This window comes from Poeciliopsis prolifica, unplaced genomic scaffold (genome assembly GCF_027474105.1).
Source record: "Poeciliopsis prolifica strain line A6 unplaced genomic scaffold, Auburn_PproV2 SCAFFOLD028, whole genome shotgun sequence".
Lineage (NCBI taxonomy): Eukaryota > Metazoa > Chordata > Actinopteri > Cyprinodontiformes > Poeciliidae > Poeciliopsis > Poeciliopsis prolifica.
In genome coordinates, this window is record NW_026562403.1 from 5,275,928 (window position 1) to 5,298,905 (window position 22,978).

General features: G+C 41.5%; 2 protein-coding genes across 5 annotated transcripts in view; both read left to right on the forward strand.

Moving 5' to 3' along the window:
- dnah10 (dynein axonemal heavy chain 10) overlaps nucleotides 1-783 on the forward strand; it is a 34,259-nt gene extending 33,476 nt beyond the window's left edge. The window contains exons 77-78 of the mRNA XM_055048942.1: nucleotides 47-192; nucleotides 287-783. Of these exons, the coding sequence (XP_054904917.1) occupies nucleotides 47-192; nucleotides 287-433 (293 nt within the window). The 3' untranslated portion in view covers nucleotides 434-783. The remainder of the gene's footprint in view (nucleotides 1-46; nucleotides 193-286) is intronic.
- Nucleotides 784-2,452: 1,669 nt separating this feature from the next.
- emid1 (EMI domain containing 1) overlaps nucleotides 2,453-22,978 on the forward strand; it is a 57,852-nt gene continuing 37,326 nt past the window's right edge. For all 4 annotated transcript variants that reach the window (XM_055049071.1, XM_055049070.1, XM_055049069.1 and 1 more), the window contains exons 1-3: nucleotides 2,453-3,108; nucleotides 9,589-9,702; nucleotides 11,499-11,602. In XM_055049071.1, coding sequence (XP_054905046.1) covers nucleotides 2,942-3,108; nucleotides 9,589-9,702; nucleotides 11,499-11,602 — 385 coding nt within the window. In that variant the 5' untranslated portion in view covers nucleotides 2,453-2,941. The remainder of the gene's footprint in view (nucleotides 3,109-9,588; nucleotides 9,703-11,498; nucleotides 11,603-22,978) is intronic.

The following is a 22,978-nucleotide window of genomic DNA, read 5'->3' on the forward strand; positions in this document are numbered from 1 at the left end:
TTTTCTAGTGAGTAATTTTAAAGACTAACTGTATCAGTGGTCTCAGGCTGCTTTGTGTCTGGACTGTATCTGGAGGGAGCCGACTGGGACATAGAGAATAACTGCTTAATAAAGAGCAAACCAAAAGACTTGGTTGTTGAACTGCCCATTCTCAGAATCATCCCCATTGAGACATGTCACCTTCGATTGCAGGTGTGGATAAAGCTCTCTACACACTTATGCACTTGGTATGGTTTGGATATTTTTTTTCTTAGTGTCTGTCATTTCCTTGTGTTTTGGATCCCAGAATACACTGAGGACCCCAGTGTACACAACGTCCATGCGAAGGAATGCGATGGGTGTGGGCTTAGTGTTTGAGGCAGACCTGTCTACAACGCTACACCACTCCCATTGGGTTCTGCAGGGAGTGTGTTTGTGTCTCAACACTGACTGAAGATCTCCCTCAGACTTAAAGAGATGAAAACCTTAGTATCTGTGCATGTTTATTAAATTATCAAGTTTAGGTTAGCTTATTGTATTATATTTGATTTCTGTTTTTTATGAATTGTTGAGAAGTTACATTTTTGCAAGTTATTTTTACACGTTTTTGCTGACATACACCTTATTTACTTTTTAAATGTGTTCCTCTTTTTCCCGCTAGATGGCAGCACAGAACACTGTTTGCTCTCTGCCTGTTTCTTAAGTCCTTCCGTTTAATGTTACCTGAGCAATACTGTCACCAGACAGTCTTTTATCCCACAAATGCAAATTAGTTTTCAAATAAAGAAATGTTAGTGAACAGTCCAGGTGCGTCTTGTAATTTTATTGTTGTGTATGTTTTAATGAAGCGCTTTGACTGTACAGAGTTGTTGTTTCAACAGCAGAACCTCAGCTATGATGCTAAGAGGGAAGGTTTCCTTCTTACTCAAGTATCTATAGCAGGCTTTTTGTTTTGCTTTTTTGCAAAATGGGCAGGGCCGTGTGTGTTATTTTACTGTCATGTACAGATCTGGGACAGCTCCACTCAATTGAGGCTGCTGAGCTCAGCAGCAAAGCAGGTAAAGTTACCTCTGAAAAATCAAGACAGCCCCAGAGGATTTAGCTGTTAGTTCAGCAGTGAGGTCACATATGCACACACAAAGGGAAAACTGCAGTACTTTTGAACCATTACTTGTGCAACACAGGGTTTTAGCTTTTGTTGTGACAATGCCACTTTTGTCAGGAATGTTCTACATAGACTAAATTCTGATTGGTTGATGCAAATGAAAGAAACTCTGACAACCATTACCATAAAAATATTACGTTTTCTTTGGTCTGCATCCTCAAAAGCCCCGACCCGCACATGAGATCACAAGAATGCATCTCATTACCATTATTATGTAGTCTAATACGGTCCCGTCTGAATTGCGGAGGTTAAAGGTTAGACAGGCCCCTCCTCGGGTTCTTAACTAGTATGACACTCATAAAGAGTGAAGATTAGCACATGTTTATGACCAAACACAGGAGGGGAAGGATTGTGTTCCCTTGTAGTTTAGGAAGCTTTATCTGACTGAGAAGATTTCGAGTAAATTCAGCTCAATGAAGACAATAGGCAATGCAGCTCTTTCAGTTTAGAAAACAAAAGGGTGTAAAAATGAAGGATGTAGAACTTCTCCTAAAGTGACGGAGGAGAAAGACAAATAGCAATCTGGGAATCTGTGATACCTGTTTGGAATCACTTCCTGGTGTCCTTAAAATGAAGAAGGTGCCACTAAAAATGGGAGAGAGGATGCCAAAACGGCCTCTAACTAATGATCAACCCTGCATTTCCACTAGTTATGATGAGTCCACTGGTGTCGAGGGTGGTAGTATTACTGGTGAGAAATGAAAACATGTTAATCAACTTCAGCGAGTATTAAGCAGCAGGGGCATATTGCAGTCAGGCTGTCTCTTCTGCAGCTGATGCAGCTTAGAGGAACCACAGGCAGATAAATACCAAAAGTCCCAGTTTTGGGTTACATCTCAGGTGTTTGGTTTGGAGTGGACCACTGTCTGACGGGTAATGGCTGCTTTAACAGAAAACCAACCCCAATTGTCTCAAAGAGATGCACACTTCCTTTCAAAACTATGTACAGTCCCTGAGCTTTTTTAGATGTCGTTTTTCACCTGAGCAGGTTTCATAGGAATGTTTTTTTAGGCAACACAAAGTTGCACATATTTGTGAAGTGAACTGAAAATGCACATTTATTATTAATATTATTATTTTTATTTATTTATTTTTACAAATAAACTTTCAAAGCTTGTTGGATTTCCGTTTTTTATCCAGTTCCCTTCTCTGTCATATTGCTAAATAAATTAAAAATACAACTTATTATGATTAAAGGCGACAGTATACACGCTGTAGTGTGTGGTTGTGTGTGCATGTGCGTGTGTGTGTGTGGTGCCAAAGAGTTGATGATTTTGGAGCCACCCGGAGAGGCAGCAGTACCCACAATTCATCCTGTGCGTTAAAGTGGCGTCGCCGTGAGCGCGCATTGTCCTCCGTGCGGGGCAGGGTGAGAAAAACCCAGCAGGCTGAGCGTTTAAAACCCCACAGGAGACTATAAAGCTGCTCCATGCCCGCTGCAGGATCGGACCTCAGACAGGCGGAGGAGAAGGGAGGACAACAGTGTTCAAGGTTCCGCCGCGGACATCCGAGCTCCGCTCCAGACGCAAGCGCCGCCAGAGTTCGACCCGGCCGTCTTGTCTCGGGGGAGACTTAAATCCGACCGCTTTCCGGATGAACTAGTGCCGGACAGTTTTCCGCTCATTTCCACTCAGTGATTATGCTGCCCGTCTTCCGCTGCCGCCCTGCGTCAGTTTGACCCATCTGAGCTGGACCCGCCGGCCGGACTGATCCCGAACCGGACCAAGAGTTGGACTCGTCCTCGAAAACTGTCCCGGTCCCCCCCCCACACACACACGCACACACACACACACAAAAATGGGATCCCACCATCTGGACGCGCTGTTCAGGAAAAGTTTGCTGTGGACGGCGCTCATCCTCTGGATATCCTTGTTTGCTGACGGGACCTGGAAGACTGGACTTTACAAAGGATACCCGGCCGGGTCGCAGAAAGCAGCTACTCACTCCTCAGTCTACCAGAAAAAGTAAGAAGCGCACCCTCTCATAGTCACTTATTTATACTACACCGGTATTTAGCATTTTTAAAATGACTTGTTTACACGCATGAAATGATTGGCATCCATTGTGCGTGATTCCTTCGCTGCGTGACTTGGTCGGTTTACTCTCAGAACCATCCGTCTACCGGATCATTGTGCTCCTGACAGTCGGTTTCCTGATTCCTCATCTTCATCTTCACCTCACTCTGGAGATGCGGCGCCATCATCTGCTTTCTTTTGCTGTTAGACTTTATTCTAAGGTTCAGCTTTGTCTACAAAACAGAGGCTTTTGTAAGGTCAAGTTCTCCAGAATGAGGGTAATTGATTTTTAATAAGGAAATGATATTATAAAATGATTGATCGCCTTATAGGGGCTTCACTGCCAGAGGTTTTTCTGAGCAACACCTCTGTACTCAAAAGGTTGGTTAGTTCTGTGTAAGAGTTCAGTGGGAAGATGAGAGAAAATGTATTTAAAATGTTAAATTTTTTTGTCACATTGCAACCACAAACCTAAATACGTTGTATTGGATTTTTGATGGGACAGAACAACATGAAGGACCACATACCTATAATTTCAAATTCAAAAATACTTTATTGCTGTCAAAGGGAAATTAACCCGTAATATCTCAAATTTCTTCAGTTATTGTAGACAGTGGTGACGGCTGGCAGGAGAGATCTCATCAGCAGATGACAGCAGAAAAGATGATGCTCTCAACAGACTTATAGACAGTCTGCAGCATCTTTCTGCAAACCTTGAAGAATCTTAGCTTCCTCCAGTCTGCTGTCTCCTCTTACAGACGGCTTCTCCGTTGCGTCTCCAGTCCAGTCTTTTGTCCAGGTGAACGCCGAGGTATTTATATTCCTCACCCACTTTCACTTCTTCTCCCCTGATGGAAATACGGTTTGGTCTAAACCTTTTTCTTCTGAAATCTACAATAAACTCCTTTAGTTTGATTTGTCAACAGATTCTCCCACCTGAGCTGTAGATTTATGCAGCTCCTCCTGAGTTACTAATGGTCTCTTGGCTGCTTCTCTCTGCACGTTTAGGTCGACGGATTAGTCGGTTTGCAGATGTGCCGTTCCCAGGTGATCCGGGTCGAACGGTGCTGTGTGGGATATTGCTTTCTAACGCATCAACACAACTTCCATTCTTTGGTCTCCATGAAGCTTCGTCCACCACCTCGCCCCTTATACTCCCCTTGCCACTCGCATCCAGATGTTTGTTGACGTGTTTACCAAACACAAGCCGCTGGGACACCGCAGCATCTGGGCTTGTTTTGGGAAGATGTCAGCGCTTGTGTGCAGGAAAAAAGCTGCTGCTGTTCTAAATCAGCCGCTGTCCTTAGAAAGGTCAGAGAGTCGGAAGCGAAATGAGAGGAGCAGGATGTCTCGGTTTGGTCTGGTGTTGCACCAGTTAATGGTGTCAAGCAGCCCATCCGGAGGCAATACAAGACAGCCTTTGATTTTGTCTTTTCAAATAACCTTAAATACATCTACTGCTCCACTGACAGCTGGCTACATTCCTGGCAGGCTACTTATTGGATGAAACCACATGTGTCAAACTCGGGGCCCGGGGGCCAAATCTGGACCACCATAATGTTTTATGTGGCCCAGATAACCACTGCGTGCCGAAATACTGCTCTATCAATCAAATCAAATCTGCTTTTATTTGTGTAGAGCCAAATTAAGTCAGTGTGAAAATATGTTCAATATTGTTTTACTTTCTGAATGCAGAAATATCCATTTATTGAAATACTAACAGTTTGTTTATGGGTGGGTTTATCAATACATTCTGCATCAACTAAAATGTATTTTATCTGGATTTCTATTGGATAGACCAACACAAGATAAAACATAATTGTGAAGTTGAAAGAAAACAATGCATGGCTTTCGAAACATTTTCTTCAACTAGAACTCTAAAAAGTGAACTCTTTGGCCATGATCATGATGTAGACTTCCTTCCTAGGAGAGTTGGACTTATAAGATGAGAAGCTTCAACATCGAGTGTTATATTGGAGTGGAGCTGCTGCTCTACATTGAAATAAGTTGGTGGAGCTGGTTCATTCATCAGATCAGGATCTGGAAACATCACACTGATGGGTTTTCCTGAGGGATCTATTGCCATAATTTAATCTCTGAAAACCATATCCGAGTCAAAAACCCTCTAAAGAACAGATCTCCATGATTTGTGTCAGTTGAGTCTTTTTTACACTCATTCTTAAAACACTAGAAAACACACAAAACCTTAACAGACAAAGGGAAAGCTCAGGTGTCCAAATTAGAAAACTCAAAACAGACAAAGACAAATGACTCGTCTTTGTCTTTGCTGGAAGAGTCACTTAGCTCTGACTTTGGGGACCCCTGTGTGCTGTTTTGATGATGCTGCACACTGACCACAGTATTCTGAGCTAACTTATTATTTGTTAACTCCTCCAAAAAAAAAAAAAGACTGAATATAACTAATGTCAGGTCTACTTTTTCAGAGTGCCAGGAATGCAGAGCTCATTAATTCCACCTTGACTCGTACTCTTTATTTGTCTTTTTGTCATTGTATGTTGAACCACATTTATCTTAAGCCTCCCCCTGTCTCCCATGGGACCAGCGCTGCTTTGTAATTGTCTTTTTTCATTTCTTTGCTCCCGTCAGAGTTTGAGACCTTTAGGACAAAATGACCTCTCCTTTCCTTTAGCCATTTGCAGCATCAGTCTTTTCTCCTCTTTTCTCCCCTGAGTGTTTTCTACTGACAGAAATATAGAAAAATTCTCTCCTCACTGCATCAGCGTTAGGCACTCTTCTGTCTCCTCCTGCTGTTGAGAATAGATGTCTAGATGGAAATGTTTTTCCACCAGAGAATCATCTGCGTTTTGATTTCGGTTCACATCGCAGTTGTTCCTCCCATGTTTTTTCCCCTCTTGCACAGTAAGGAGTAAGTGTAAGCATGAAGCACGCCTGGCTGAGATGAGGGCACGCTCTTTAGCGCCGATGTACCTCATAAGCTTTTTCTTTGTTTTCCATCCTGTCTGCATTTGCATACATTAGAAATAAGAGTTCATTTCCCTTTTGTTTTGTCTTCTCCATCACTTGGCGTCTGTAGCGCTGAGGAACAGATGGGACAAAGCTGTGATTTCTTTCTTAACTCTTGGCTGTGGCTATGTGCGACGGAGACGGCGGATGATTTATTTAGCCAGGGCCTACAGCATTCAGAGTGTGCCATGTGTGCTTTGAGACCTGATACTCACTGAGGGCCCACTTGGTGTTTTGCCAATGAAACAGCATGGTGCTGGTGGGTTTCACACTTCATAACACACGGGTGCCTCCACTAAGGGGAAGGTGTTGACTATGAACCATTTAAGAGTGAAGGATTTAGTGCAGTGAGCACCTGTGCTCCTTGTTGCAGGAGTTTTCAGCATCTTGTCAGGAGAAGATGAGTTTGCGATATGTCTTTATGCAGTTGCAGTGGCCACAGATACAGATATGGTTTTTATTAATTCAACTTTTCTCAGCTATAAGAGCTGAGATAATAGCCATTGTCTTCTTCACACATGTGAGGACAGCCTGCGGTTTGCTTATTGCTGTGGAGCTGGAGGTGGAATCGAAGACTCTATCAGATAACCTGCTGTACCAAACCCGCTATCATCCGGACACAGCGGGCAGCTCTGTGAGGACTGTTTTTTGGTTTATCCAGTGAATTTAAGGGTGCCGCAGTGGTGCAGGGGTAAAGCACATGTCACAGGTTCGAGTCCAGACCTGGTTACCTTTGCCACATATCTTCCCTCTCTGTTGTTACCTGTGTTCCTCTCTGACCACTCTCAAATAAAAGCCACTAGAGCCAATTAAACCTTAAAAAAGTGAATTTGAGCACAATTTAGCCCGATTTGCTTTGTCTGAAACTCTAGAAGACTCAGACGGAGGCCTGGGTAATCACCTGGATCTATCACTACCTCAAACTGGCCACAGTTTGTGAGATCGAAGGACTGTGTGTCTAATTAGATGGTCAGTAACACAGGAGCACCACACAGGAGTCTACTCTCATCATTCCTTTTCATGCTGTACACTTCAGATTTTCAGCACAAGTCAGACTCCAGTCATCTACAGAAACACTCGGATGACTGCAATAGTCTGATGGTTATGAAAAACAATCATCTTATAGCAAACATAAGAGCAGCCCTCCCACTCAGCTCCTCCAGAGTAGCGTCAGTCTCAAATACTAAGCAATTAACTTTCCTGAGATTAATGCATAAATTACTCCTCACTGTAATGCTCCTAAGAACATTGTAAACAATTTAATGGACAGACGTTGTTGTGATAATGCGCTAAATTCAAGAGCAGGAGCTCCTTAAAGAGACAGAGACCCAATTTCAAGGTGTTAAATTGAGGAGTCCAATTTCTTCTAAAAATAAATTCTATAATATTTTTATCATGACTGAAGGTAACATAGTTACTTGATTGTGCTAAACTATCACTGTGTAAGTAATCCCTCGCCTTTGTATGTGATCAACGTTTAGTTAAATTTACAACAAACGAAACATTTCAGAGAGTACTTTTGTTTGGCATAGAGGGACCTAACTGTGGATTATTTATTGATAAAAAAATCCATAATGTGTAGTTAGTTTTTTTGTGTAAAATTGTACAACTGAAATAAAATATTAATTAATCTTAGATTTTTTTCACACATCTTCACTCAACATGTGTTGACTCAACAAGCTGATATCTTAAGACCGCTTTAATGTTTATATAAGTCAAGCAACTATTCAGAACTATGTCCCGAACCCCAGTCTTGTTTCATTTATTGGAGTAAACTCTGTGGGAATTTCCTTTTTACCTACAGCGCACATGCAAAGAGAAGGAAAACAGGGAGACCATAAACCCTTCCCCCAATTTCCTCCACGTAACCTCGGGACCCGCCTGCGTCGTTCCCAGGTGAAACCTCCTGTCAGCCTGGGAAACTCAGACATTTATCTGTTGGGTCGGGAAGAGTCACTGTTCGGACCTCATCTAATAGTGAATATAATTTCCTCTACTTGGGAAATATTTTTAAAGGCATAGATTTTCTACCAGTAATTTGAGAAGTAATTGTATTGTAATGTTAATTTAAGGAGTCTTAAAAGGATGGAAAGATCAAGATTAATTAAACCTAGATGTGTATTTGAGTAATGTGGGATAAGAATTCAGTTTTAGATTTAAATCGTTCTTTTCTTAATAAAAATTGTGTTTATTTAGATTCATTTGGAAAAGTAATTCTCCTTCAAAAGTTTTATAAATGCTGTGTGAGTGGGAAGAAGTGAAAGTGACTTCAGACTTCATAGAAAAATGTGTATCTTCATGTCAAAAGTCAAACCCATTGAGCAGAACCAGAACATCAGTCAGCTCACGTGCGTGCGTGTGTGTGTGTGTGTGTGTGTGCGTGTGTGTGTGTGTGTGTGGGTGTGTGTGTGTGTGTGTGTGTGTGTGGGGGTGGCCAGAAGAGCATGTGGGGGTTGTTAAAGGGAGCAGCTTCACATCCTTTGCCTTCAGCGGTATTCGTTAATGTAAACTGTCTCTGATGCATACAAACATATGGCCGAACATATTGACAAACAGAACAGCCCATTCGTCCTGGATGCTCTCTGGCAGCAGAACACATGAAGCTCGGTCTTTGCGCTGCAGGCTGCGAGGTCTGCTTTGTGGTTTCTACAGCTTCCGTCTATACGTCCATTGATTGTGTAAAATCTGATCATGCTAATTGTTCCCTGATTTCTCTAACAGCTTGTCATTCAGCAGCTTTCCCAAGTTTTTTTTTTCTCATACATGAATGCCATGTGATTATAGGAGATGGGTTCAAATGTTGGCTTTAAAGCTAAATGTTTCTCGGCGTCATCTCCTGCGTGATATCAGGAAGAGACATTTTTCTCCTCTTAAAAAGGGCTTTCAGACAGGATTTAACTAAACTTACGAGTCTTCAGTGTTTTTATATCTTTTACACAACCAGATGTCTTTATGTTTTGGGTACCTGCACTGTAATCACATGGTCTCTAAATCATCTGCATGCTTTAGTTTCTCAGTAGCAACAGTGAGTCCCTGAAATGTCTTAGAAGCCATCTATGGGAAGGCGGTGAACTCGTGACCCGGCTGTAACCCGTGTTAAAAATCCACTCCAGAGAAACTCCACCTCCTCCGAGACCCCAGCGCAAACGGATGTGCATTGATAGAAGACCAAAGTCAGTGTAAATACAGCCCTCAATGCACTAATTGGAAAAATTAAAACCATGTAAACACCACGAGGAAGTCTCAAAACAAAAGGGCGGGGGAGGGAGGAACAAAGAAAACCAACTGGGACTGCATGGCTAATTAGCTTTTGTGACAGCGTGTGATTGAACGCGTTCGTCAGCCATGTTGAAGAATGTGATTTTGGTTTTTATCTACAAGTTACGAATGCTCATTGTGCCCTCATGTACAATTTCTGTTTGACTTGCCTGTTTGTTTCTGCAGGAACTGGTGTCCTCATACAGTAACCAAGACAGTGACCTGCCAGGTGCAGAACGGGACGATCCTCCAGCGGGTCTACCACACCTGCCGCTGGCCGCAGGGATGCTCTGGAGGCAGGTGAGAGGTCAAGGGGACCTTATGGACCCCTCTCCGCAACACCATCATAAACCCTTGATCTTCTTCTCTTTGAAAGGAGACACAATTCAGTAATCATTTAGTTCATGCATTTTTACAGCTACTACAGATGCAGCATGTTTCATAGGGGTTGAAAGCTCAAAAAGGACAAAACAGAGCAACTTTGCAGCACTTTGTCCAGGCTTCCTGTTACCTGCTTTACAGGGTTAGTTTGGATTTTTGAAATTAGGTTTTATGACATCTTTCCTGCAGTGGAAAGATGTCATTTCACCATGAGCTTGAGGGAAAATTAAGGAACTAGCTCGTCAGATGTTGGCATAAATCCGTCTAATTTGAGAGATCGACTGATAATTGATCGACTGATCGACTGTCAGTCAAGATGATTTTCAAACAACTACGAGACCTAGCAAGTGTATGAGCAAACTTTCTAAACATATTTATTTATTATGTATAAAAATGAAAAGGCAGATTCAAGCACAGTAACTTTCCATAGAAACACAGATGTTGTCCTGCTTAACAATAGTTTGTTGTAAAATTGTAGGCTATCTATATCTGCTAACTTTCTATCACACTGATTTGAACCTCCTCATTTTGAGTTAATTGGCTAAAGTGTTTTCTGTCTGGCTACGTTTTAGCCAATCAGATGCTCAATGGAGCATCTTCCTGACAGATAATGGAGTTATAATCTTACCGTTATTTTTTGGTGAGTCGCACCAACTTTCCACCTCATTCAATGTGTTTTAAAGAACATCCTTTCACCTTCAGGCACATTAAAACCAACCTAATCCTTTACACTTTAATTCTGTAACGTTTTGGTTTTCAGTTCGAATCCTTTTGGCTCAAATGTGCTCTTAAGAAGTCTTTGTTTGAAGGGCCAGATTGTGCCACCCCTCCACCCACACAATACAAAAAGAAGTGGGGAACCCGAACCCTCCCTCCATGTGAATGTGAAAGGCATAGGGGAAGAAATGATAGAATTACAATTCAACCCTATTGCTATTTGTTTTGTACACAGATTTTTATAAAAGAACAGGTAACAGTAGGTTGATATAAATTTAAAAACCTGATTCGTTCAGTGCTGAGAGTAACCAGACACTTTGTAAAACATTTCAGGGACATTCGACTGGAGTCCACGAATCAGAGTCGGAGCTGTTCTCTGAGAAAGACTATACACTCTTTTAATGATTGTGTGTGAAATGATGAGTTACCTTCTAAAGATTTGAGTTTTGTGTATATCTGCATTTGTAATGGGGACATTCATAACACTAACTGTGCAGCAGTCCTACTCCTCAGCACACATTTTTTATAGAGATGCACTAATCTCAATTGTACCCCCAGTTTTTGATTTTAAACAGATTAGGCCTGCTGACACCCGACTATGACGCTTTCCTTTTAAAATGCTCCCAACATTGCTCTAAAGGATACTTTAAATCTTCTTTACTTTGTAACAGCGTCCACTTCAAACAGTGCTGTTGTCATCATAACTTGGAATTGAGGTGCAGTTTGTTCATTGATAGGAAGAAGACCTCATTTTTACTTTTCTAACTGGCCAATCAAGCTGAAAATCAGCAAACTCTTGTCAATATTTGTTTGTTGGTGCATCTATATGAGTAAAAGGTTGAGTCATTTATGATCAACCCATGGTTTGTTCTTCTCACGACAGACTTTGAACAAAATATGTAAATATAATTTTGACAGGTGGCTCAGGTGCACAGAAAACTAGGAAAAGAGAGTAAACAGTTGATTCTAATCACACTTATCTGTTGTGTGTTTTTCAGCTATAAGACAGTAGTGAGACCATCTTACAAAGTGGTGTACCGCACTGTGACCTCACTCGAGTGGAAATGCTGTCCAGGATTCAGCGGCACCGCTTGTGGAGAAGGTAGGAGATGACTAATGGAGGACTTTTTTTGGAAGATGGACATGATTAAAAAAGGACAGGAGTGAACACTGGGACCTTTTTCCTTTGCCGTTTTCGTTTTCCCATCTCTTTCTCATCTGGCTGACTCATCCGTCCCTATTCCTCTTTTTTCATTAAAGCCCCATAGAAAGCGTACAGTATGTGCCCTCCGCTGTGCTTGTGCAAGTAATACTTTCAAACAGGAGTGATTTCCATTAAGCTTATATAAGGCAGCCTCTGTCCCTTAAATGAAGTTACGAAATAAGAGGCTGTGGTCTCCTCGGGGTGAGTCAAATACCTCGGCTCTGTTAATCAGCTGTAATGTCTTTATTCCAGCAGTAAATTTAGCCCGTCAAGGCTTATTCTATTCTGTGGTTTTCATTTTTATGATCCAGCTGGAACCAACTCTTCATCTTCTTCATGGCAAGTGCCATGCTCCCAGAACTGTTTTCATTTCTCAGCTCACACACACACACACACACACACACACACACACACACACACTGGTAGAGCATAATGACTTTCCCTGGCAGTGGTCTGCAGGTCTCGGCCGTCTGCGGAGGAGGGTGGGGCGTCTGTTTATGTCGTGACCCGGAGCTTGAATGGGTGTAACATAAATTGTCAGACCGTGCATGACAAAGGACAATAAATGTTTACAGTGGTTAAAGTGGTCACTTTTTTGTGGTGATGAAAACAGAGGCTGTATACTTCTTTTACGCTCGCTCTCCCAGGTGAACCCTCCCTCTGGTCTGCGGTCTGCTGCAGCACAGCTTCAGCCTAAGAAAAATATCTCCACTTTCCCCGCTTGCTTAAACTTGCACACGCCGAAACCACCCAAATGCACCGCCTGATTTAAACCCTCCCCGCTCTCGAAAGGCGGAAAACACATTCTCAGTCAGACAGCGCAGACTTTACTTAACAAAGGAAGAAAACACACAGAGTGAAACTGGGAGGAAATTATCCAATTAAGTTGTTGCTAGAGGAGATTTTTCCCCCCCTCCGGTTGTCATGGCAGTGGGGTCTACTCAGCCAGCGGGGATGCTGGGATTAGCCACTTATCAGAGCGTCGTTCCGGGTGGCTCAGATCACAGACGCTGCTGAGTAGCAGTGACAGCTCCCATTCACGGGGCTTTTACTCCTCTGCACTGTGGATGCCATCCAGTGCCACCGGCACTTTGTTCTGCTCCTGACTCGTGAGCAGAACCCCGTGCCAGCGGAGGACCTGATACCCCACTGCTGTCTGTCTGGTTCTGCTACTCAAGGAGAAACAAAGGCTCGCCACCACGGGGCCAACCTGGAGGCCAGACCCTGCTTAAAGTCTGAAACCACAGTCTTGTCAAGTGAAAGTAAGTTTGAAATCACATCTTCAGAAAACCAATGTGGATGACATTGAGGACCTCTGAAGACTTGGAGTGCATCTGATTTTAAAAAGTCATAAGAATCTAACCTGCCTCAATGTTGAAAGGGACTAATTCATCTTATGAATTAATTAATTCTATGTTGTGTATTTTTAAGATTTCTCTTTTTCTGACCTTTTTTTTATCCCTTTTCACTATTTTTCACAGTACCTACCTAGATATACCTTTTTTATTCATTAAATACTGTCTGGTGTAAAACTAATGTAACATTTAAGAAAAGAAACATTGCACGTTGGAGTGGGGCTTCGCTGCTGCTTTATGACATTCTGCGTTCTTGTGAATGTCCAATATTTGGTTTGTGACCATAAACTTATCTACACTTACATTATGTAACAAGACAATGATTCAGAGCACACCAGCAAGTTTATTTTTTTCTGAAAGGTCAAAAGTGAAAGTAGGGACCTATTAAAAGTCTGAAATTAAAACCACTTGAGATTCTGCGGCTTGAACTTTTAATGGAAAGTTTATGATCGTATACTCTCCCACTGTTTCCAAATTAGAACAGTTTTGCAAATAAATGGGACCCAAAATTCATCCACAGCTGTGTAAAAACTCCCTGCCAGTTGTCACAAACACCAGCTATCCAAATACAATTTAATGAACTGAAGCAACTCATCAAAGTAATCTAGGAAATAAACAGCAAACTGGAAACAGACAAAGTGACGAAAGAAAAGCAAAAACAGAAGAAATCTGTAAAGGACCAGATGCTTCAAGCCACTGTGCATGTCGGGTAGCCGGTGCATTTGAGTCCCTTAGTGAACTTTAATAATCCTTCATCCATCGTCTATCCCTGCAAATCCTTGCAGGGCCTCATGGGGCCCGGTTCATCTCCAGCAGTCATTGGGTGAGAGGTGGGTCACACCCTGGACATGTCTTCAGTCAATCCCAGACTTTATAAACAATGTGACATGTTACGTTGTGTCTCTGCCTTAGTAACTTTTGTGATTTCGGGCTGAGCTTCACTCTGGGAGAGGCTTAATGGTGGGAAGTTTCAATATATCCAGCATCAGTTCAGGCTGCATGAGAACTAGATGCCTCCGTTTCAGATCGGAGTGGACGAATACTTTTTCACAGCCCTTAAGATGTGAGAGGAAACTCTGAGCCCCTCCGTGCCGGTCATCATGTGTAACGCCAGAGGTCCAGTCTGTTAAATATGACGTGCCTCTGTTTCGGTTTTGGGTTGCAGGACTGTGCAGAAATAGATTGTACAGCTTCAAGACAAGAGTTTGCTTTGACTGTGGCAGCAATTTTCTTTTAGCCCAGAACGAGGGCTCCAAAGATTACATCACATAATTACTGATAGACAAAAGTAACAGCGTAAAATAACAGTCCAAGAGGCAGGCATCTTTCACATTAGCTTTCTTTCTCTTTTCTCTCTCACCCCAAACTCTGAACTTGGCTGGAATTCCAGGTCACTGGTGTAATTACTGAGTCTTAATTGTTTTCTATGAGGTTTGGGAAATATTGTCTTACTTCTGGACCTGGAACACAATGCTCTTTATCTCTGATTGAGCCACAAGGGGGAAAAAAATGGGGCTAAGTATTTGCAGATGGAAGCACTTTCATTGCATGCCAGAAACAGGGATTTAATGTATGCCTGTTTGGCTTTGGCATACCAAGAAAGTAAATGCTAGTTTTCAGTGGAGCTATCTCAGCTTATGCCACATTTAACACAAATATCAAAATTGCACCTCATTTAGAGGTAATTTTGTGATGAGAATATCAAATTTAGCCCTTATAAGCAGCATTATTGTATTAGAGCTGACTTGAAATGCCTCAGGAAAGGGATGAAGGGTGATTGCACTTTCAGCAGTCGTGTCTGTGAATTTATTAGGTCAACATTTTGGACTTTTTTCTCCCATCTGCTGATTTTGATGGATTTTGAAAAGTGTGAAGATGACACTTTACACAAGCAGCACTTAAAATGTTGGTTCGGATTGTGATTTATCGACCTAAAGCACCCGAAAGAAATATGGTGGCAGCTTATCGCAGGAGGAGGCCGTCTTTCAGGAAACGTTTGGGGGAATGTAGAGTTAAATTAGCACGGCTGTCAAATCTTTACAGGTTTGAGAGGAGGAACTGGTGTGTGGGGGTCGGGGGGGGGGTAGCCCATCTACTCATATCTCGCCGCTGAGCGGAGGTTGCGGTTTTTGGGTCACAATTATGGCATGACCGGGAGGCAGAAGCACGCTGTCAGTAATAAGCCTCAGAAATGTAATCTGTGTTTTCACAGCTCAGAGCAGCTTATCTCAGGCCTGTACGCTAAAACCCCGCGCTTCAAACATCAGTCAGCTGCAGCTTGCTGTTTGCAAAGGAAGAGTGGTGGTGCGTGGAGGCCGGCGTACAGTATGTGTTTGCCAGAGTCAGCGTGTGGGTGGGAGAGCGAGGCGTCGAGGATTTATATACAGTGAGGGATGCAGCTGTTCTGTGTGATTAGCTGCTTTAGTGGATGCAGGTTTTAGTGGCTGTGAGTGGAGGAACTACACCCTGAGGTCTGAGGAGATGACCTCAACTCTAGCCGCTGCTAGACCACACGGATCTGCACTGATAACGCAGAACCTCAGCACCTCTACGTCCAGCTCGCCTCTGCTATTTCCAGTCACATTCCCAGATGTCCTGTGCGTTTGGATTAGCAGGTGTTCCATAGTCGAGGTTTTTCTTTCATGTTCCGGTTGATTCTGATGTGAGGTGTTGTTGCACGCTCAGGCTTTTGCTCACATGTTTGAGAAGAAGAAACTATTCAGCACGCAGCTCACATGCAGAGTTATTTAAATGGACAACTAGTGCAAACTGGAAACAGTCAAAGTTGAGACAAACCAGGCCGAGAGATGAGGTGTCCAGCACAGTCACCCTGTGCTGGCAAGCCCAGAGGAACATTACCTCCTTCAAGCAACACACATAAGTGTCAGCCAGACATATAAAAATATATACATAACATTTTTCCTTCTTCTCTTCTTTCTTTTCTGTTTTATTTTGCCATTAGAAAGTAGTGACTGTAAAAGATTCAGATATGTTAAGATGGGAACTGTATCCTGTAGATATGTTGAGTTCTCTGGGACCAACACTGGAAAAATACCACAAAGCATAAATCAAATATTAAGATTTTATGTGACAGAACAACACAAAGGTGTGGCTTTTTGTAAACCAAAAATGAAAAATTATAAATTTTCTTCCCTACTTATCTGAAAAGTGAGGGTGCATTTGCCATATGCAGCATTATGTTCAGGGGTACATAACACAAAATGCTTTTCATGAGCACTTCAAATAAACAAAACACATTGAACTTTGTGGTAATTTGACAAAAATGTGTTGAGGTTTAAGGCTTGTGAATACTTTTACTTCCTACTTATGCGGGAAAGATATTTGAATTGACATAATGTTACTGTAAAAATTGCTTTATTTTACTCCAACAACACATAAAGTTGCTTTTTTCAGGAATATTGATGCAGCCTAACTACAATTTTCTCTCTTTATTTTGTTCATTCAAGGAGACGAGAACAAAATGTTGAGTTATTCTCTGACGCAACCAGATCAGCTCCGAGGCAAATTATAAAAACATATTTTCCTGTACTTTGGTTATTTTGATTTTTTACCTCATTGCTGAGCCTCTCCCATTTTCTCCTAATCCAAAATAAAAACCTGTAAATCTAAGGGAATACAGCTGTGCAGTCCTTTCACCAGACCTTCGTTAAAGTTTCATGCACCCTTAGCCTCGATTCTGAGTTAAAGTTTATGTATCTGGGCTCCGGACTGGAAATGTCTCTTCTGCTTGCTGATTTATTTACGATTTCGCAAGACTTCCAGGGAGAGAACACAGAAAACTGCTTTTCCTGCAGTCGGAGGGAAACGAGGCAAGCTCTCAGCGCTGCACGAAACTTTGAAGGATGGCAATAGACACGCACACAAAGACACAACGAACACAGAAGGCTTTTCCTCTCGGCGCTTGATGCCTGAGTGCGCTGATGTGCCGCCTGACAGATTGCCCCATCATGAGCAATAAGAGGAAAGATGTTGTCTCCCTTTTTTTGTCCCAGTAATAATCAAATGAAGTGACCCACCGTCAAATTTTGTAGTTCGTAAGAAAAACCTATTAAAAAACACCTTTTTTTAGATTTTTAAATCCTCTCCATGAGTGAAGGTGTGGAATGCACCTCCTTCATTAAAACTGCATTAACTCCATTTGCTCCCTTCTTTCATCTCACGACCATTTCTAATCATGCATATATACGCTGTAGTTTTGCAGGATGTAGGTGCCACATATTAACACAGCACCACTGTTCTTATTTGGACTGCGAGACGGTAATGAACCATATTTGAACGTCGATCTTGGGACAATGGCAGCATTGATGCAGCAGGTAGACTCCCTGCAGCTGATGAGTTCAAAGGATCATCTCTGAAAGCTGGAAATCCCTCCAACAGCCGTGAATGTTTTAAATCACAGTACTGACTTCTGCTGCTGGATTATGAATCAAGCCACTGTAAAAAAGTTTCCTCCTTTGTCCAATGCATATTTTTGAGTGGTTAAAACCAGTTTCTTGTTGTTTTTTAAGTTTAAATATGACTTAGGACTCAGCTGATGTGTATTTAGAGATACTTATTTTTACTATTAAGTAGAATTAATTAATTTTATCTAAGTATTAAGCACTTAATTTTAATTAATAGTACAGAGAAGTTGACTTCCGACAACAAATAAAAAATTTTTGTAGCTTGATCAGCCTTGACCAAAAATTGAGGCAAAAATCCAGCGCAATTAAGGTTTGGTCACTTGGCACCAACATTGTGCAGGACGAAGAGAGCTTAAAATCTCAACACTGTAACCATTTTGTCTTTGTTTTAAAATAGTAGTAAAGCTGTATTTTACAACAGCTGGTTTTTCACACACAGTGTGACGTCTCCTCTGCTCTGAATCTAAATAATTAATGACAGATCATGACTGGCAGTCAAAAAAAAAAGGAATCTACAAATTCTGTTCTTGCATTAAAGTTCTCAAAAGAAGAATTGACTAAAATTGCAACCAACAGAATAAAAATTGGATTTCAGCGCCAAAATTTAGATTTATGCACTTGTCTAAGCAACTATCATACTTTTAATTCAGCTTTGGAAATGTGGTTCGGTTTGATTAATTCCCGTGCAGCACAGAAAATATTAGTTGTCTTGTTTAAGGGCTGCAAAAACATTCAGATAAGTTGGTATTTTTAAGAATTCCACATAAACCATAAATATTCATGTTACATATAGCTACCCAGATTTTCTAATTTGTCAAATTAGATGCAGACTCCCTTTTTCATACGCTTACATCAGTCAGTTGCAAAAACTTCCTGTGCAACGCTGTAACCTCTCCCTTTACTGCTTAGCTGCTTAATGATAACGAGAGGAGAAAAATAAAAAGCACAGTAACTTTCTTACATCATACTATGGTTATTGTAGTTCTTTTGTCACCGTAATAAGTTCATAAATACATATGGAGCCACATCAGAGGAACCTCGGTGTTGTGGCTCAGTGGGTGGGGATTTTATGAAGCTGAACTACAAACCTTCTCCCAGCCAGAGTACACTTAAGCGCAAACAGACCACCACATCACAGCCGTCTTGTTGTGACAACAGCTTTTATGGCCTCTTGCCCTCTAACCCTCTGGCTTTGGTTTCCCACCAACCAAGCTTTTTACTGGTAGTTGAGCTTTTCCTGAGGTCATGGCTGTGGGGACTTCTTTTGTTTTAATATCTAAATGTAAAAACAGATCAAAATATTTGAAGTGGGAACAATGGAAGCAAGATTAGATGACCAAAGAGGTTGATGTTCCATGTTTGTGGCGATTAGGCGGTTAGTAATAAAGTATTTATATATAGTGAATGTTTTTGCATCTTATGACGATACAATCACAAACTTCAGTGTATTTGAAAAAAATTGCAAAAGTGTGACATTTGAGGAAAAATGTTATTGCAGTTTGAGTTGCAAGTTATTTGATCTTCTAGATAGTTCTGTGTTTAGCATAATCTGTTTTATTACCTGACCTCCTTCTCTGTGTTTGAATATGATGCTGCCATCAGCATGATGCTGCCATCACCGTGTTTTAATGTGGTGTGCATGCAGGCCAAGGTGATGGAGCTTGGTATCATGTGACCACATGTTTTTCCACATGTGTCCCTTCCCTGGCTTGCAGCAAACTTTGACGACTTTATGAGAAAAATTAACTGCTATGATATTGAAAAACACCCAACAGTCTAACTGTTCATGGATATTTACTTAGGTTTGTTTAAAATATTGTGTTTTAACATTTTAAACATTTAAATATCTTCTAACTAATTCATATTTGCAGGTTTATTTAATCAGGCTTTAGTGAGATCAGGCTCTCTACAGCTTTTTTTTTTCTTGCTTTGACCACTCTAGAGCCAAAAAGTAATGTGCTTATGTATTCGAATGTTTGGGGTTTCATTTTTGAGAGTCTTGATGTTCAATTCAATTTTATTTAATTCAATAAAACTTTATTCATCTCCTAAGAGCAATTAAAAAGGTGCAGAAAGTAGCAGCAGTACTTATAAACACAGACATAACGCCGTGAAAACAGAGTTAAAAAGTGCAATAAACAAATAAATGCTATAAAGAATTAGAATGAGTAAAATTGACAAATTGCTTTAAGTAAGGGTAAATATGTGACTCCGCTTTTGGAATCACATATTTACACATTTTGTGTGGAAATATAGAAACAGCTTTTCATTCAAGCTGTTTCAATAGCTGCTGTGTTTTGAAGTATGTATAACAAATTAGTTGATGTGTTTCATCACTAAGTAAAAAAATAAATAAATCAATCAACCAGATCAGTCAGTAAAGAACATTTTCGTTGTCTTGTTTTCCTTCAGTTGTTTAGTAAACCAGGGTTTATAATCTGGGAGTTTTGCTGCTGTCTTCATTGGGATTATCCTTTCCACACAAAGTCACCATGTCAACCTGTTGCTTTACGTCATTAAACTTGTCCAGTCAGTGATCTTGAAACATCCCTGCAGTCTGTTGCTGCTGACTGGAGGACTAGTGAGGCTCAGCAGGTTGAAATCACCATCTATGGCGTCCAACTCTTAACCTGGACCTGCAGCTTTAGAGCTGAACTCTCTAAATCTGGGTCTACGGATGGGGCCAAACACCTGAGTTGTTCGGCCCCATCAGGACCAACCAGCTCTGGTGTTTTCACTGGACCACAGCCTGAATGCACATGTTGGCTCCTTCACCTCAACCACGGCTGTAATCCCAGTCCAGAGAGGGTGTCTGCACGCGTGGGCGTGTGTGAATGTGTGTGTGCTTCTTCATGTGTTTATGGTCCACTCAGCTGTTCATGCTGATCTCACAGTGAGGGTCTTGCATGAGGCAAACTCACAGATTTCTGACACTCTAAAAACACCTGCTTCCCTTGAGACACATACATTCATCTAGTGCATATAGAAAAACACATGAATCACACAATAAATGCATTCCCCACCACATACAACTCTGGTCAGTCAAGGCTTATAAAGGCTGTGAACTCAAATTACTGAGTCACAGCAGTAATGAATGTGATTCACGATATTGAGAGGATTCATGAAGCAGTGCAGCTTACACAGTCCTCAAGCATGTTGCAAGTTTAAATTCTGCAATGTTATTATAAAATTTCACACAGAGAGTTTGAGGAATCATACCCATCTAAACCTAAACATACAGTAGGGAAAATGTAATTTTAAATATTTTCCTGTGACAGATACTGAGTCACTGACTGTCCATTAGTTTGCTGGATTTTGAGCCAGTCTCGAAACGTACCAAAACAGAATTCTATAATTTTAATTTCTTTCTTTAGATTATTTATTTTATATGGACATTGCTTACTGATGAACATATAGCTGTATAAATGATTGGTGAGCTGGTTTATCGTGATCTGTTGTTTGAGATGGAGTTTAAAGGGGACATTTTCTTTTTGCAATTCACATTTCTTGTATTTGTTGTTGTTTTTGATGCAGCTTTATATCCTTACAGAGCCACAAATGAAACTTTTACTTTACTCAGACTTTCACTCAAAAAAAGAGTAAAGTGAAAGGCTGCCGGGTTTCCCAAATCAGAATTATAGATTGTTGCAGAAAATGAGTTTATTTTGCAGACTTAGCCACGGCTACTTTCTGGCCATTTATTGATTAAATATAATACCAATAAATAAGGTTTTCAGCAGACTAATCAGTAATGGGACTGCCTGAATGGGAACATAATTTAGTAGTGTTGTCACAAAGTCTGCATGCACAGGAAACCCCCTAATAAATCTGGGTTAAAGTTTCAGTTCGAATGCTGAAATGTACCCGCACTAATTTGGATAATGACATCCAGCAGAAGACATATACTTCTCGTTTTACACATTTATGGAGCTGAAGAAAACACTTCAGCTTCATTATGATCCTGCTGTGAATGGCGGTTCTCCTTTGGGAGAATTGTCTGAATAGGAAATTCAGTGAAAGGTCCGAGTTCACCCTTGTGGAGGTGAGACGATCTGGTTCTGAATCACACAAAATGGACTCTCTGACCACTTTCGAAATGATCGCCCACTTTGGACATCTCTCTTTATTACATCCTATTTACAAAAGACCAAAAAGGATTGTTGTCAGATAATGTGTTTTGTATGAAGCCTCCACTTTGCCAGTGTAAACCTAGCTACTAGTATAAACAGACCTCTATTGAAGCGCAGTCACTAAATCTGCAGCCAGATGGGTGTTTGACCCAGAGACAACATGGAGAGTTACAGTTTGTCCTGAACGTGTGGAAGCTCAGCCCTCGTCTCCCTTCCCTTCCTCTGATCTCACTCAGACCAGCAAGGGATCATAATTTATTCTCTCGCGCTTAGATGGAGGAAAAGATGAGTGCAAAATGAAAACTGGTGCACTGGTTAAGGAGTGACGCCATGTGAAGAAAAAACCTGAATGTGCAACGCGTAATAAGAAGCAAAATGCTGCCGATGTTTTGAGTCGGAGAAAGAAAATGTTTTAAAGACGTAAGATTAAAGGAGGAGGCTAATATTTTTCGGCTGCACGTCTTACGGCTCAAAGGAGACTTTCTGAAATAATAACCAGGAGGAACATTATCCATGCATGAACCACAGTTTTTGTTTGGGGGCAACAAATATTTTGACATATCTAAAACAAAATGAAAGTTATTTAGATTTCTGCTTCTCGTTTGGTTCCCAGTCGGTTTGGTCCCCCCTGCTGTGGGCGGATAGCGGACTCAAAAAAGACGGAGGATTCAGGGGTCCGAGGATTTGGGCTTTGTGGCACAATTCTAGCATTGTCCCGTAAGTGGCAGCACTGAAGCTCGGCTATGACAAGAAGCTTCTCGAGATGTACTCATTCTTAGTTTGTCTTGAATTTCACAGAGATATCATGGCTTTGATGCCGAGCAGCGACAATGTGCCTTTTCTACTCCTGCTGTATCAGTAAATCAGCGGAAGGGCCACAGAAGAAAAGTGCCACAAGCATTTTGAGAGGAGAATTATGTGCACTTTGTATTTAGTTCTGTCTTCTCCGTCAGGCCTCAATGGACCCAGAGCTGTCAGTGTCCAGTGTAATTATAAGGAAGGCCCCGCACGCTCCTAGGGCCGCTTATTGAAGGAAGAGGGCAAGCTGTGAGATTAATTACAAACACGGCTCTTGATCGCTCATCCATCAGAGCCGCTCTTTTTGCCAAGGTGGAATTCCTCTCATCTGGCTCCACCTGAGATGTGAAGAAATATTAGATGGAGGAAATACCAGTTCAGACTGGGGGGGGGCTCTCGGCCACTATGAAAGCAGCCTCATTCAGGCAAAATATATTCTGAGTGACCATCTTAAATGAGCAAGGCCACTAGATGGGTCGCACTCAACCGGCCACTGAGCAAGATGGTGACAGTGGAGTAAGGTTTGACTTGCGTAGAGAGAGGGTGATGGTGAGGGGCTGCAGGCAA